The 15,912-nt window shown below is 40.4% G+C and overlaps 1 protein-coding gene across 1 annotated transcript in view; it reads left to right on the forward strand.

Annotated features, from left to right (window-relative positions):
• The window catches only part of SUSD5 (sushi domain containing 5), a 43,875-nt gene that overhangs the window by 14,511 nt on the left and 13,452 nt on the right, over nt 1–15,912 (forward strand). The window contains exon 3 of the mRNA XM_037387179.1: nt 7,147–7,265. Within this exon, the coding sequence (XP_037243076.1) occupies nt 7,147–7,265 (119 nt within the window). The remainder of the gene's footprint in view (nt 1–7,146; nt 7,266–15,912) is intronic.

Raw genomic sequence — 15,912 nt, forward strand, 5'->3', positions numbered from 1 at the left:
TTTGGCAAGCTCTCTGTTTTATTTCGAGGCTGTGCTCTGCTGCCTGATAATAATGCATATGGATTTGCTCCCAAAGATGTGTGAGGCAGGTCAAATAATTCCCTTTGAAAGAAAAATCCAGACACAGCTGACAGGAGGACATGGTCCAATTCAAAACACTGAAATTGCTCATGGAACTGTTTGAGGAGGTCTTGGGCTCTGAAATGCCTTCATGTCACAAACTCCAGTCCAACAGCTCACAGCTGGGGTCACGCTCTGCGAGAAAATGATGCTGTCTTCTCATTGTCAATCATCTCAGTAAGTCCCATACAGAGAAAAAACAAAGTAATTGTGTTACAGGAATAGGGATTTCTACATGAAGTCAGTCAAGAGACTTGAATTTGATTTATGGACATGGTCGATTTGCTCCAAGGAATGATATCACTGAGCAATGTGGACATGAGGCACTTTGCATCAGCTTTGGGGGGATGTAAACCTTTTCCTGGCACAACCTGGGAAGGCAGCATGGGCAAAGTATGACATCCACAGTCCCTGTAAAACAGACAGCCCAGTAATTGGATTTTTTTTTTGAAAATGTACTTTTTCAGGAAAAGCATCATACAAAATAAAATACTTTTTTGATGTATTTTCTAGCACAAACACCCAAGACACCATCTGCTAAACTGTAGCATCACAGTCCTCAGAGTAGCTATTTACATAGCTGGAATTCGCACTTTTAAATTGTATTTTTACTGGGAGTTTTTTTTTTAACAAACTTTGAGGGCTTTAGGAAAACTTTAGCAAACTTTGGCACAAAATTTAGGGGTATGCTACTGAAATTAGTTAATGCCAGAAGGTTAGGTTTCATTGTTAAGACGGAGGAAAATCATAATATTGAACAGGAAAGTAAGCCTGACTTCAGAGCCTGAGTAACAGAAATGGGGTGCAATTTAACAGTATTGCATGAAGACTAATCGGAATTTCTGCCTTGAGCTAGCAGTTCAGCTGGAAAAGGCAGAGCAGGAGAAAGAGCTGGGTGTAGTCACAGAACACAAGACAGCAGCAGGTCTGTTGTAAAATTAAGTTACTGCATAAAATTCGTGAAGGAAGGAAATGCAGCCCTCCTAAAAGACATCCAGCAGCTCTTCCAGGAGAGAGGGCAGTACTGAAGGGCTTTAGCGAGGCACCGGTGAGACATCACCCGTGACAGTGCGATGTAATTCTTGGTGTCCAAGCTCAGAAGGTATGAGCTCAGACTAGGATCAGCCCAAGACCACCACACGTGGTTAAAGGTAATCAGTTTGTTTAGCCCCAGCAAATGAAGACAGAAAGGGGACGTGCTTACTCTTAGCAAATGCACAAGACCAACTAATACCAGGATTTTAACTTGCCAGTTAGTTCGATCGAGGCTGATTTTCTAATTTTCAAAAGAACTTCACATATTTTGCCCTTTTTTTTAGAATCTTTGTAATCTTTTGTCCTATCTGAAAACCTTTTGTCTGAGAATTGAGTTTCTTTGTAAATTAATAGCATTCAGCAAACATTTTTGTATTTTTTTAAACCCTTTGGTGACTAATCAATAACATCTGTTATGAAAACCATGGATTAAACCAGAGCCCATAAAATGAAATTGGGTAAAACCAACTTTGTAGTGACACTTGACATGTCTTTGAGCACCCAACCGGTCCAGGCCAGGAAGCAACACGATTCTCTTCTACATGCACTAAGAATGCCCAAATTATATGTACATAGCAATATTATAGTAAAATGGCTATATAAAATCTTTCATACTAGGCTACAGTATGAAAATCTGCATGAATGGGCCATATTTATTTAATGAACAGAGGCCTTACTATTTCAGTAGTCATATGTACAATTTTAAGCACAAAAGGCTGCATTTTGGTGTATATTTTTAAGAATCTAAAGGATATTGGTTCTGCCTTGGTAAGACCTCCTTTTGACATTTCCAGTGGCAGTATTGCTGTTGGAATGTCTTCATGTCACACTTAGCAGCTGCTTTCTTTGGGTCACATCCAGCCAAAATTAGCCTCTATAGTTCCCAGTCAATGGACTTTCCAAAGCCCACCTGTGCTCCCCTTCATGACTTTTCAGGGAAATTTTCTTCCCTTCAATAATCATGAACATGTCATTTATATTTTATTCCTCATCAGAGCCAGCTTTATAATTTGCAGTTTCCCAAACTACAGAAGGGAAAGACTAAGAATAAAAATCCTCTAGTTAGACTTCCAGACTACTGATTTTTTTTCTCTCACCTAGTTACTACTAGTTACACAAGTGGCAAAGCTGACCCATGAAAAAAAATCAGCACAAAATGTTAAAGATTTATCTTGACTAAGGAAAGCGATGAAGTTTTTAATTTTCTAATTAGGAGAAGGTTTGTTATAGCTATATTATGTTATGAACCAGACTTTCACGGTGCCTCAGCTAACACATTGTTAATAATGCTCTTCTGAGTTGAATATATCCATATGCAAGTTCATACTACTTTGAGTAAATGTCCTAAGACTGTTCTGACTCCGTTCAGTGGATTTGTTGACTAAGACTACAAAACTTACAATCAACTGGCAGATAAAGTACTGACTACAAAACATCCCCGTCCCACCTACTGGGTTTTGTGCTGATGGCTCACTCTATGTCATATAAACTCAGCTGCTAACTCCATATGTTTTAACTGGGGTTTAATGAAAAGCTTTCAAGTATTACAGAATTGCTATGTAATCATCTCAGAAAGTAGAAGTACCAGTGGGTACTACTACAAACAAAATTTATAATTTATATTTAAGTGTTACGTGTTTATTATCTATTTATTATACATGCATATATACAATATATAAAATAACATGTCATTACTATGGCTCGAGTATATTATTATGATATATTTAATGTTATGTATTATGTAATGGCATATTGTGGCATATTGTGAAATAAATACTATTCTTGCCACCTTTTCTGCTATTTCTTTCTTTGAACAGAGGAATTAGGAGAAGTGAAAAATATACCAATTACTCCTTGGTTACATAATAGATTAGAAAAAATTTAACCAGTGCAAGAGTAAAAGGAAGGCTTCTAGGAAATGTAGTTCATACGTTATTGTGCTATATATTAAATTTTCTCCTGATGTGTGCACATAGTGCTGTATCTGAGTCATGGCCCAGGAAAACAGTGATCAGCTTGGCCAGCCTCTGATCCTTCTTTCGGGGTAGGTACAGGGGAAGGACCGTCGATTGTTCTTAGCTGGATGAACAATATCGCACAGCAGGCATTAAGCTGAGTCCCTGTGTTCTCTTTGTTTTCTTACTTGGGAAGAGGCACCATGAAGCAGGTTGCCCTTCTAGGCTGGGTAGCAGTGGACTGAGAAGAGTCTCAGTAGTTTTTGGCTTGGCTTGTCAAGCAACCAAAGTAGACACCATCAGGCGCCCTCCCACCTTCCATCAGAGAGCAGGAGCTGTTGTCAACACCACTAAAACCCCTCCTTTCCCAAGTATATTTTTTACCTTACCGATAGTATATGGTGCTTACATGGTCTATAGATAGTAAGTGTGACTGGGGTTTATGCTGTGACTGTAAGCTCATGGCTGTGTAAGAGTAATTTTCAGGGACACATAGATGTTTCAAGCAGATGTGTATTAAATATAGAGGAGTATTATGGATGATCTGCAGTCTGAACTCAGTATGTTTCTTCTAAGCATGTCTACTTCCGTAAGAGATCTCCATAGAAGGACAAATAAAATCACGTCTATTTCTTAAATACAAGGTATAAAATCATGCATTGCACTGCTCTAAGCATCAGATTACAACACACTGAGTAACGAGCAAGACTGTTTTAGGTTCAGTTATTACACGAACATAGCAATAAACAGATTTAAACTTCCCTGCATTCTTCTAAATGGCTGGGTAGGTGGAGGTATCCCTAAAAAACGTACGAAGTTTGTGGCATTCTCCCAGTCATGGTGCATGCCCTAGTGCAACAATTCAACATAGTAAAGAAATGAACTAGGTGACACATTGCCACAACCTCTCAGCAGTGTGCTGGCAAGAGTAGGAGTTTTTGTTTCTTATTTCAGCGTGGTGATGCTGCTGCTGAAGAAATCTTAAAATATGTTGAATTCTGAATTGATAGCCATTTTTCAGTGCTCAATGGAAAATGTAACAAAGGTAAAAGCGTCAAACCCTACCTTGTAGAATTGGGACAAAGGTACACCTATGTATTTAATCAATAATTATAGATGAAAACCTAGTATTTTAGGACTTAGGGAAACATATAGCCACCCGCAAGAACTCAGAGAAAAGGGACTATTATTGTATATTTTTAGTCATACCTGGAATCCTACTGAGGGTAAAGAGACTATTTCTATGCCAAAGGTGTTGCAGGTCTGATTGTTAGACCCACTGCTGAGAAACGCTGAGCACTCTTGAAGCTCCTTTCAGCAGTGGTAATAACATCTCAGTGAAGATGTTTAAAGCCTGCAGGATTGAGCTCATGGTAGGAAACTACTGACAGAGAAGGGGAAACGGGAGAGGTGAGATAGATTTTTTTTTTCTTAAAAAAAAAACTTAAAAAATAGATTTTTTTTCTTCTGTTTTTGTATGTGCATGTGTATGTTTCTTTAATATCAGAATTACAGTTTTAATCAGATCAATTTTAATATGACAAAAATCCAAACTGAAGTCCTAAGTAGACGATTAACCAGGGTCTAGTCTGTGGTAGGAAAAGAAGAAATAGGAACAGTGATTTTTAAAATTCATGTAGGAAATAAATTTAATGAGAAATACATTTAAAAACTCTTAATGTCATTTAAAGCCTTTCTTTATGTGTAATGTTAAAACTATATGCAAGATACACATTTTTAAGTTCAGTCTCATTGGATAGCAGCCAAGAAATGCTCTTAACATTAATTAACTAATCCATATATCCTATCAACTACAAACTTGTAAATCATTGTACAATACTTGGGGGAGGAAAAAAAAAAAGAAAGAAAAACTTGCTCTTCGAGTACAGACTCTCACATGTGAGCCAGGTGTCCTGTTTTGGAGATGACCTGAATACACCAAGAATGTGTCACCCACAGATAATTTTTTAGCCTACTGAAGAAACAGTAAAGAAACTACAGTGCTTTGGGCAAAAGCAAAATACTCATTGTATTTTGTATTTCATTCCAATAGAAACTGGAATTAGAGATCAGAAAATTCAGATAACATTTTCAAAAGTGGCTTCCAAGTATCAGAAATTTTATTCCTTGACTGAGCATGGAAAGGCATGTGGCCTGATTTTCAGAGATCAGAATTTTATGATGGCAGCAACCTTCAGAACTTTGTGGGGTTTGTTTCGTTTTTTGATTGTTTTTTTGTAAGAGAGTCTGAAGTGTTAAGTACAGAATTACAGAAAAAAAGGCGCAAATGTTTAAAGACATATCAGTATTTGTCCAGTCAGTGTTGCAAGGCATAACTGACCTGGATACCTGGGTGAGTGAGTAATTATTGGAAAGATTAAGGTACATAAGTCACTTCTTGAAGGAAGGCATAACTGTGTCATTACTTACGCCTTGTAAGACCTAGTGGAACGATATGTGAAGGCATACAACATTTTTCTAATTGATGGCCTGATTCTTCTAGTCATCTGAACTCACTTTGGTAGATCAAATCACTTCTGTCTAGGTGCCTGATTACTGACTTGGAGGAGTTGGGGATTAAATGCATTAAATTCTAAGAAAACTTGGCTTTAAACTTTTACAGATAATTTTGTCCTTCACATGCCCTCCCAAAAAATCAAGGGGTGTTTTCCTTACAAAAGAAACATATTTGATTTGAAATTGCAAAGGGGCTTTCAGCAGGGGATGATCATGTCATTTTCCAGAGCAGAAGTGTGGTAGGAACCATTCTGGAATGTCTGTGTGACCACCACCATATGACTTGTTTCATGTCACTTTTGTTTATTTACATTAAAAGAACATGAAAGTTGCATATTCAACTGCTCAAAAGCTAACGCATGCCAGAATGAGGATGGTGTGTACAACCATACTTCAGCCCGGTTGTATAAATCAGTTGTTACACAGTATTTTAAGCACACGATCAAATGCCGGGTTTCCACTGGATCTTTTCCACGCTCAGTGAATGGGCAGCTAGTCAACATTTATTTTATTCTCCCAACTGAGTGCAGGACTGACAGCGAAATTAGTTCAGCTGTGGCACAATACAAAATGATAAATTTCCTCCACTCGAAGGATTCCTCTGTGGAAAGCATTTTTGTCTCACTTTCGCTGGAATAGCTGACCGTGCAGCACTTCTACAAACCTGCTGTGCACAAAAAATAAACCCTGCACCATTAATATCCAGCTGCAAAGATCTGGGCTGAATTCACTTTCCCAGCCTTTGTAACCTTCAGTGTAACAGTAAAACCAGTGTTTTCTACAACAAACTGTCTTCTATTTGTTAGTTTTAAGCAGCCAGTACAGCTGAGAGAAGAGATAATTAGTAATCTCCTCCTTCATGTTCAGTATCCACAGAGTTGTAAAACCAAATACAGATTTACTACCTTTGTTCAGGCCTATGAGGGGCAACAGGATGGATCAGGTACTGCTGAGTACCAAACCAGGAGAAATGGAGTGTACACAAAGGTGTGGAATTACTTGTTAAGAAACAAGCAAGCAGTTTTTCTTCCAAGAACTCTAATTTTCTGAGTTGGCCTGTGTTAGCTTTTGAGCAGTTAAATATACAACTTTAATGGTCTTATAACATAAAATGCTAATGGTTTATAACCTTTCAGATAAAATCTTGAGTTTTCTGTTAATTTTTATCTGGGTGCCATTGGTGGGAATCTGTGTTGCTGGAATGTGAGAGCAGAATGTGGCCTTAGATACTCTGGGGCTTGTTCTGATGTTAAGAAGTATTACAGAATATAAGATAAACATTTTTTTTACTGCTTCCTATGCTTTGAACTGGTCTACAGCAAACACTTTTTTAATTACCTCTAATTCTCCCTTGGCTTTTTTCATAGATCTTCCCACACTAATGCCTTCTGTGCCAACTCTTAAACAGTTAAGCTGAGGCTAAAGCCTGACTACTGTGATAAAAGATCTCCAAATTTCACCTGCATGTACAACTCCAGAAGATTTCTGATTATTTTTTTCTTCTTCTTCTTTATTTTAGGACAATTATATGCAGAAAGACGGGCAGCAAACAGCAGAGCGTGAAAGCCATTGATGTTAAAATTGAAACCGATCCCTTTGTGAATGACCAATATGATGCTTTTTGTGTAAAGGACGAAGGTCAGCATTGATAATACTATTGAAATAATGCACAGTCATCGCTGTCTTGTAACATTAAAAGTTTTGCCTTCAATTTTTCTACTGATGAGAGGCAAAGAGGGAACGTTAAGGAATAAATCTTTACAGTAATCACCCGCTAGGTGAGCCAACTGCTGCAAAGACTTGGATTGCAGGAAATAAATTGCATTATCTTTTGCCTTTGCTGCAGTTTAGCAAGTTCAAACGGCACTACTGATCTGAAAGAACCCATTTTGGTGTTCACAGAACACAGTTTACAGAAAGAAATATACCTGGCACCAGTATAACCTGAAGCACCTCCCATACCCAGCACTGTAACTGAATGTAACTCAGAGAGCTGGCTTCCAACTGCGGAACACCATGCTGTTCCATATCTATCCATTTACAACATTTGTATGCAAATAACTTTATTGCCTCCAGATTAGTTTTGTTTGGGGTTTGTTTTGTTAACAAGTGTAGACCAGCATGCTAGGGACACTGATACATCATGGATGATTCTGAAAACCAAATTATTTCCAATGTAAATTGATGCTTAAACTTTCTGATATTCAAATGGTGTAGCCCACAAGCAAAGCTGGATTCTGAAGGCAAAAAGCAAATTGTTACTGGTAGGCAGGGTTGTGTAAAGAAGTTTGGGAACGCCTGAAACACTGTTGATATCTGCAGTGAAGTTTTGCATCTCATTTCCAAGAAAAGCAGGGACAAGCGGGTGGCATTTACTGAGGAATAACAAGTTCACAGCACGGGGGTGGGCATTTTGATAAACAGTGGCAGCAATGGGAATGAAAACATGGTTGAAGTGAAATGTGGAAGAGGTGCTGCTATTTGGTGTGCACCTAGTCAATGACAGTTTGACCGACCATCGTCTCAAGCAGCCCTCGTGATACCAACCCCAGGCTCCGTGCTGCTGTGAGTGATGCCAGCACCGTCACCCTGCTGCTAGTGTTGTCACACAAGCACCTTTGTGCTGTCTTCCATGCTGCTCCTCACATATGGGAGCAGCTCCCTGTAAACATCTGCAAAACTCTCTCATTGTCCTCCTTCAAATCTCCCTTTTGTCATCACCCCCCCGCCTCGAGAAAAACCTTGCCGTGGGTGGGACAGCTGCGGGAGGCTGAAATCATTGCTCTGGCCGCTATTGTTCCATTGTGCCCTTGTGCTCCCCTGTCTCTTTCCACCTGCCTGTGTCTGAGCTCACACGTAGATGCTGGGTCTCGGGGAAGGAGCTGTTTGCCTTTTGCATTTGGTCACTGCTGGCAGTAAAGAGGCAGTAAAGGTGATGATAAGAATGCAGTCTGCCAGTGCTAGTTGGAAGGGAATGCTGCACAGGACTCAGAAACTGCATATCTTTTGCCTTTGCTTTATCTTTTTGCTATCAGGGGAAAATTTGGCTCTTTTGCAAAGAAGACACGATTTCTGAACAACTTGTTTCGTACAAGTCAGGGCGTTTCCTGGTGACAGAATGGGATGATCATTCCAGTGTACTCACCCAACAGTCCTTACACACAGAAACATTTCTGGATGACAATCCGGTCCTCTCTTCTTTGAATATATAAAACATTTTGGACGCAGAGTTGATGTTTGAATAGAAAGGCTTAAGCAAATTTGTGTGGCAGAGCCTCGTCTGTAGTTGGTATGAAAAGAGCAAAGTCCAGAAAGGTTAGTAGCCATAACATGCAAGCATAACACACAGTAATGCAGGATCAGGCTTTTACAAATACAAGGTACCTTTTTTGTGCTTCTGAAATGGATTTTTTTGTGTGCACACAGAAAAACCACAGCAATCTTTGATACTAGCAGTTATGTTTTACAGGGGACCGGTACTAAGAGTTATGTTTGACAGGGAGAGATGTAGCTGTAATGTTTTATGAACACTGAGTATAGCCGTAGTTTTCACAGTACAGAGAAATGTTGGCTGACGAAAGAGCATGGTATGCCTCAGGAATGGCACTTCCAGTTTGGGGAAGTAAATACCCAGCATAAAGCAGCAACAGCAAACCCTGCACCACAGCCTCAGGCACAGTGTGTCTGTTCTGTCATTTTGTACCTGCAGCTACTAGCTGCACATCTAAGTTATGACTAGTGACTTGTTTCTTATGTGAAGCCTCCTGAGTTATTTCTTTCTTTTAGAAAAGTGGACGTTGCTCTTAATTGATACAATTTCAATTATAATACAGTACTACAATAGCATTAATACCTATGTATCAAGTACAAAAAGCAAGTTGTTTTGCCCTGCCAAAAGTGATAAATCCCAGGTTTCTTGCACTGAGACCGATGTCCCCATGCAAAATAACCAAAAGCCCTTTCATTTCTTCCATATCCATCCAACCAATAATCTGCAGTTCCATATAAAATTCATCTGGTTCTTTCTCCATTATTTCTTAACCTCACCCCCTACCCGTCACGCCCCTGCCTTCAGGGCTCTTCCAGCTCCATGCAGGGTCCAGGCACAGCTGGCTGGGCAGGGGGCTGTGGCTGCCTTAGGGGTATGAATCCGCGGTTTGCTCACCTGTATGCAGTGCAGGATGGCTGGCCAGCACTGCCTGTGGGGACAGGTTACAGCTGAGTCCTACCTGTGCCTGACCCCGTGGAAAAGACACCCAGCTTTGGCTCTTTCCTCTTTTAAACTCATCTTACCAAAACGAGCAGACACCCAGCAGCTTGCCCTCGTTGTCAGGCTTGGCTGGGCTCAGCCAAAGGCTCAGGCAGCCTGGCAGGCTGAGGATGGACAAGGGGAATGGGCACATCAGCCTGCTCTTCTTCAGAAACTGAAGCTGATGGTAGTAACTCTTCATAACTCTATTTTCGGTTCTTCAGGTTGTGCAAAAGGCTTCTCAAACCACCATGAAACTTCTAGTACAAACCGTCACAAAATTCCCTCCTTAGGCTTTGATTTATAATTAATCTTTACTCAGTTAACATTTACCATGGAAATTATTTTGGTCGAATTGCTTAAGCACATGCCTCGGCATGCCTCAACAGCCGGGGCAATGCTCAGATGCCAGCAGCAGCTCCGGGCGTGCTCGCAGGATCAGGCTTTTACAAATACAAGGTACCTTTTTTGTGCTTCTGAAATGGATTTTTTTGCGTCCACACAGAAAAACCACAGCGATCTTTGATACCAGCAGTTATATTTTACAGGGGACCAGTACTAAGAGTTATGTTTGACAGGGAGAGATGTAGCTGTAATGTTTTATGAACACTGAGTATAGCTGCACTTTTCACGGTACAAGAGAAATGTCTTCTCAGTTTCTTGTAAACAAATGTTTTACACAGCCATTAGAGTAGGGAAGATGACTTTGTATCAGCTCAGTATCTACTTAGATCAGAAAGTTGCTCTCTTAGCCCCGAGGGCCAAAAATTACCTAAAAATATATTAGATTCTGCCTGTTCTGAAAATGGAGTATCACACATAAGTCAGATCTGGCCCACAGAATGTGCATTTATTCTATATCAAAGTCCATAAGAAAATGCCTCAGAGTATAAAAGGGATAAAGCAAGAAAAACAGAAAACTGGGATTCTTCCTACCAGTGTTATTTAATTTTTTCTTTTTTTGTTGTAGGGCTGTATACCATTCACTTTCATATGTCCTCTCAATTCCCTTTCTTGTGTTGTTTTTTTTTAAATGCAACAAAGGGAAGATCTCTTTGTTAATAACTCCAAGTTTTAGTGGTTCTTTCTTTCAGTGACCCACTGATATTTAAAGGCAACAAGTAAGATCTCTATTCCATAAGGCTTTGATTTACTGCCACCATAGAAAAACTAAACAGGCAGCAACTTGTAGTAACATACAGCATACGTGCAAATCAAACTTTGTTAAACACAACTGCTGGCTCTAGATTCCCATCCAAGTTTGATGGCTTATGTACATATTTCAGTTTGCCTTTTTCAGCATTAAGAAAAAAATAAATTAGTGTATTCTATATAGCAAATACATTAAATGTATTTTGCAAGAGCAAGCAAACTGCGATTTGCTTTATGTAATATTTGAACCATTTCTTTGTATTTGCCATGCTTTCCTGTGGATGTGAAGTTTTTCATTGCTACAGTTTTCTTTTCCAGAGCTTTGTGTATAGCTGACTGATTTTCCAGCTACCTGGTGATGTCATTAAATAAATTCTTACAAGCCCTATCTGATGAAAGAGGTATTGGCATCCAAACTTTGGTAGCTTACAAGCATCACTTACACTGGCTGTGATTGAGTTTTGGTTCTTTGTACTCTATTTGTACTAATATTTTTATCCAAAAAGAAAAAATCCATATATTTTAGTGTCTCTGCAATCAAGAAGAAAAACAAACATCCACACTCAGCTTTCACAGGGCTGAGCATTAAGACTTGGGTTCTCCATTTTTTTAATGACGAGATGATATCCTATAAATTCCAGTGGTCTCTCTGGAAAAACACTGAATCAGGCAGTTGTAATGGGATGTTTTACGTCAAATAGGATGTTTCATGTCAGCTTTCAGAGCGTGATACATAGTTAAAGTAACAATTGCAGATGATCAGGTTTCGGTAGAGTCCCAGTTCTGCCAGGCGGCAGGAAAGCTGAAGGCTGCATCTTTTTCACGTTGATGAGTTTTTTGCATTCATGTTAGACTCTCCTTTCTGTAGACGGTATTTTATCAAGACACTTCAAAAAAACCATTACAAACTGGTGGGATGCTTGTAGTTTAAATCAAGAAGATGCTTCTGGAGGAGTCTGGACTGGGGAGGAGGGGTGCTGTGTTCTTAAGGTGACTTGTGTCAACTCCTTGCCAGAAGTCAGCTGTCACAAACTCCTTCCAACACAGTTTGGAGTTAAAGTTATGATTTGGAGGGGCCATAACTCCTAAAAGCCAATCATGACTTAATGTTGTAATTCAGTTAACAAGAGGCATCTTCTGTCCCTTGTAAAAAATAGTTACCGAGTCTCTAAGAGGTCTGTAACCAGAGTCATCGCTAGCTCTAACATACCCTTGCTCAACACTGAAATTTTTGTTCTGCCTCTTATTCCCATTCATTTGTCAGATGTTGACTCTGCCCTGATTTCTGCCCATGTGTACTGAGTTCTTTATTGACTGTGGCGGTGATTTTCACTCCAAGAGACAATCTGTGCCAAAGTACTGCTGACACGAGGATCTTCTGTGTCCTTCAGCGTTGCCTTAGATCTGTGCTGTGCTGTCCCACTGTGTGACCCAATCCATCCTTGCTTACTGGAGGTCAGCTGTCAATGTATGGAGCCCTGTTAGGTGTTTGACCTCATTGTCAATATGTGGCAAACCCAGTAAGGGTCACAATGTCCAGAACTGGATTCCAAGTTTCCAGGTCTGAGATGTGACCTCACACATGACCAGGCAGAGCATGAGATCTGCTGGATGAGGCCCAAGTATCAAGCACATCAGGCTCTTCTACTGGGAAGCATGCATTGGGCTTATTTTTTAGCAAGCACTAAGAAAATATGCTGGTTTACTGGAGGGTAGATGAGGGGGAAAGCAGTGCTGCAGATGGAGAGTTCAGCACTGGAGGAGCCCAGTCCTGATCTCCCAGTGTCGCCACCCCAGGCAACCCCTGTAGCCACCTTGACAAAGAGCATTACTGTTCCTCTACATGACAAGCTGCTGCCAACACACCCTCTGTCACGCTTCATGGCCCAAATCTGCCTCTTCTCTTCCAGCAAGAATATGGCCTGAATGCCAGCACTGAGCACAGGCTGTCGTTCCAAACAAGCCCATGCTTTGCCAGCTCCTGGTACAAAGGCTGCAGACTAAAACCTGAAGCCTGTCCCCAGAAGCGGCTCAGTTTGATGAGCTGCTGTGCCGCTGTCGCTTCTGTATGTGTACCAGAAAGAACAGGTTTGGTAAAAGGCTGAGCAAGAATTGTCATAGCAACTGAGACTGCAGCAGGATGAGAAGTTGTAAGATGCTGCAACCCAGAAAATTCCTGTATATCTTACATGGGAGAGGACAGCAGCAAAAAGGATGTAGGAACCTGAGTATGTCTTTGCAGGGTATCAGCTTTCCCTTAGGCTTGTCCATGCTGTCACTTAGGCTCTGCAGCAAAGACATGACCTTGCAAAGTCTCATATGAGAGAGTCAGAAGTTGTCCATACAGTGCTCATAAACATCTTTAAAATCTCTGCTTTTCTTTCACGTCACACGTCAGACGGATCTCTCTTTCAGGATCTCATAATTCTCTGTTACTACATCTGTTGCCAAATTTTACAGTAAAGCTCCCTTCAGCTTTCTTCTTTCCTGGAAGGTTATAAAGTGCTTTTTGAATGTGCTTGCCATGTTTAACTAATGTAAGTGTTACTTTTCTGCTTCCTCTGGCCACAGGATTAAGAAGCAAGGCTTTGTAGATAAGAATACCCTCCAACATATAATTGTCCCATACAGCCCTGGGATCAATACTTCCCTCAGAGCAGATACACAGCTCCCATTTGTACCGATGGAAGTAGCTACATAAATAAAGTACATGAAACGCAGGGGTCTGTGGCCTTCCTATGAGGCAATAAAATATTTTTTTATTCCTTTCATCCACATCAATCTCTATTCATCCGACCAGTTCACAGGAAAGGCATTAGCTGCTAACTGCTCCTCACTTCCTCAGATGCCAAGCCTTCATAAGACTATACATAAACTGAGCTTTGTGTAGCCTCAAGAGCTTGTTTTTTCTGTCAGTGTGTGTGTGTGCGTAACTCCCACTAACTTCTGAAGCTGTTAGACAGTATGTATGTATGTGTACAGTATGGAGAATAGACTTCAAAGCTTTGACTTCAGTAGCCTGTCCCTTAAATTAGTGGCAAATGCTTTTCACATAGCCAGTTGAGCAGTGGTTAGTCAGGTCTATCAGACAATTTCTAAAAGCCTGATCCAAAAGAACTTTCACAGAACATGGATGTTTATTTCACTACAAGGTAAACAGCTGGCAACATAAATACATCAGATTTTTAAATAAACATCTATTTACCTATGCCTGGGTCAGAAGTGGATAAATGATGGGAAAAGCTGCTGCCAGGACTCACAAGGATCTTGCAGAATGTCCCTGGAGCAAAAGCAGGAAAGCCTATGCTTTTGCAGAAAGTAGAGTGAAAAAGCTTTCCTGTCGAAACTGTTACCCATTGAAAACCCTGAGCACGAATTTGTGTCAGTGGAAATGTTGCTTGTAAGATCTTGTGCTGATGCTGTCCTAAAAGCAGACTCCAGTAAAGTACCAAGGATGCTCTTTGAAGATGTTTCTCCTTCTGCTAGGTCTTGGAGGTCACTTCTCCAGCTTGAAAACAAAAGCCTTCCCAAGAAACATAATCTTTGCTTAGCCTACTAAGTAATCAGGGTTTTGTACCAAGGCAAGCTCTTCCAACAGGAGAGATCAATACTAGAACACAGATCTGGCCCTAAGTTTCCCGTATCCCATATAATTACCAGAAATCCTGAGCTATAACCTATCAGCCTTCTCATTTTCTGTTGTTCCTTATCAGGTCAAAAGCACATTTTGAATCTTCAGTATCTTTGGCAAGTGGGACAGTTGTTTGTTTCTTTTCCACAGTCACTAAGGGCTCTAGAACCACTGGAAAAAATCCCAGTGTTGAGAAAGAATACAGAAGTGTTTATTTGTACCAGCACTGCACACTTTGTCCATTGCGTTTCTTGGTAAAATCATGTTCTTGAATTATAAGGTTTTTGTTGCTTGCTTTGTTTTTCTGTTAGCAAAGATGTCTATTCCAAAAGGGACTGTAAAAAATCTGGGGGAAAAGGGGACACGGAAACCCCCTCCAGAAGAGCACTTCTGAGAGAGGAAGACCTTTGAGAGAAAAGAAACCGCAATGCTTAGAAGTTCTCTAGATTTTGCCCTACCTGATTAACAATAGCCAAGATTGTTCAAACCTGAAAAAAGAGAGTTAAAATTCAGTTTACACTGGTGTTGGCGGTTGTCTGCCCGCATCTTCTCTGCACTCTTCCATGCAACAAAATCTCAAATCAGTTTTGTTGTTGTTTATAGTAAATTTTGCTTCCTGGCTTTTGGTGCTGGCAGCAGAAATATTATCAAACATCTTGTTAGATTTTATATCCTGATAAATCTAGCTCTTCAGATTCTCACAGAGAGCAGAGCTACGTTACCCATGGGTGTTGTTCAGTTGAAGAGCAAAGTCACTGCTTATTTTAGGGTGTCTCTAACTGAAAATGTGGGAATCTTGAGTATCTGGGAAGAAACTTTTGATTCTGAGAAAGACTAGAAGATTAGAAATAGTCTGAAGAATGGCTGGTGTCCACCTGGACCTTTTCTTCCTGTGAATGTGGACTGGGTTATTGCTCAGCTCCTGCCTGCTTGCTACAGTGCGGTAGACATCAAAACACCAGTCTTAAACAATTTCACAAGCTTTCTTGCCGTTAAGAAAAATTACTGTGTCCACGCTTCTGCCTGCCAGTCCCAACCTACCCAAACCTTTGTTAGCCTTTGTAGAAGCAGGCAGAGGAGGCAGCTGTAGGCTGATGTCCTGGGCTGACTTATTGGAAACAAAGCCCCTCAAGATGGATCACTGCTACACATCAATAACATCACGGTTATTCCATACCAGTTACAGCCCAATGTATACCTTCCAAATTACAGCTGAAAATAGTTATGAAGGAGGACAAGGGCATGAATCAGAT

The sequence above is a fragment of the Falco rusticolus genome, chromosome 4 (genome assembly GCF_015220075.1).
Source record: "Falco rusticolus isolate bFalRus1 chromosome 4, bFalRus1.pri, whole genome shotgun sequence".
Taxonomy (NCBI): Eukaryota; Metazoa; Chordata; class Aves; order Falconiformes; family Falconidae; genus Falco; species Falco rusticolus.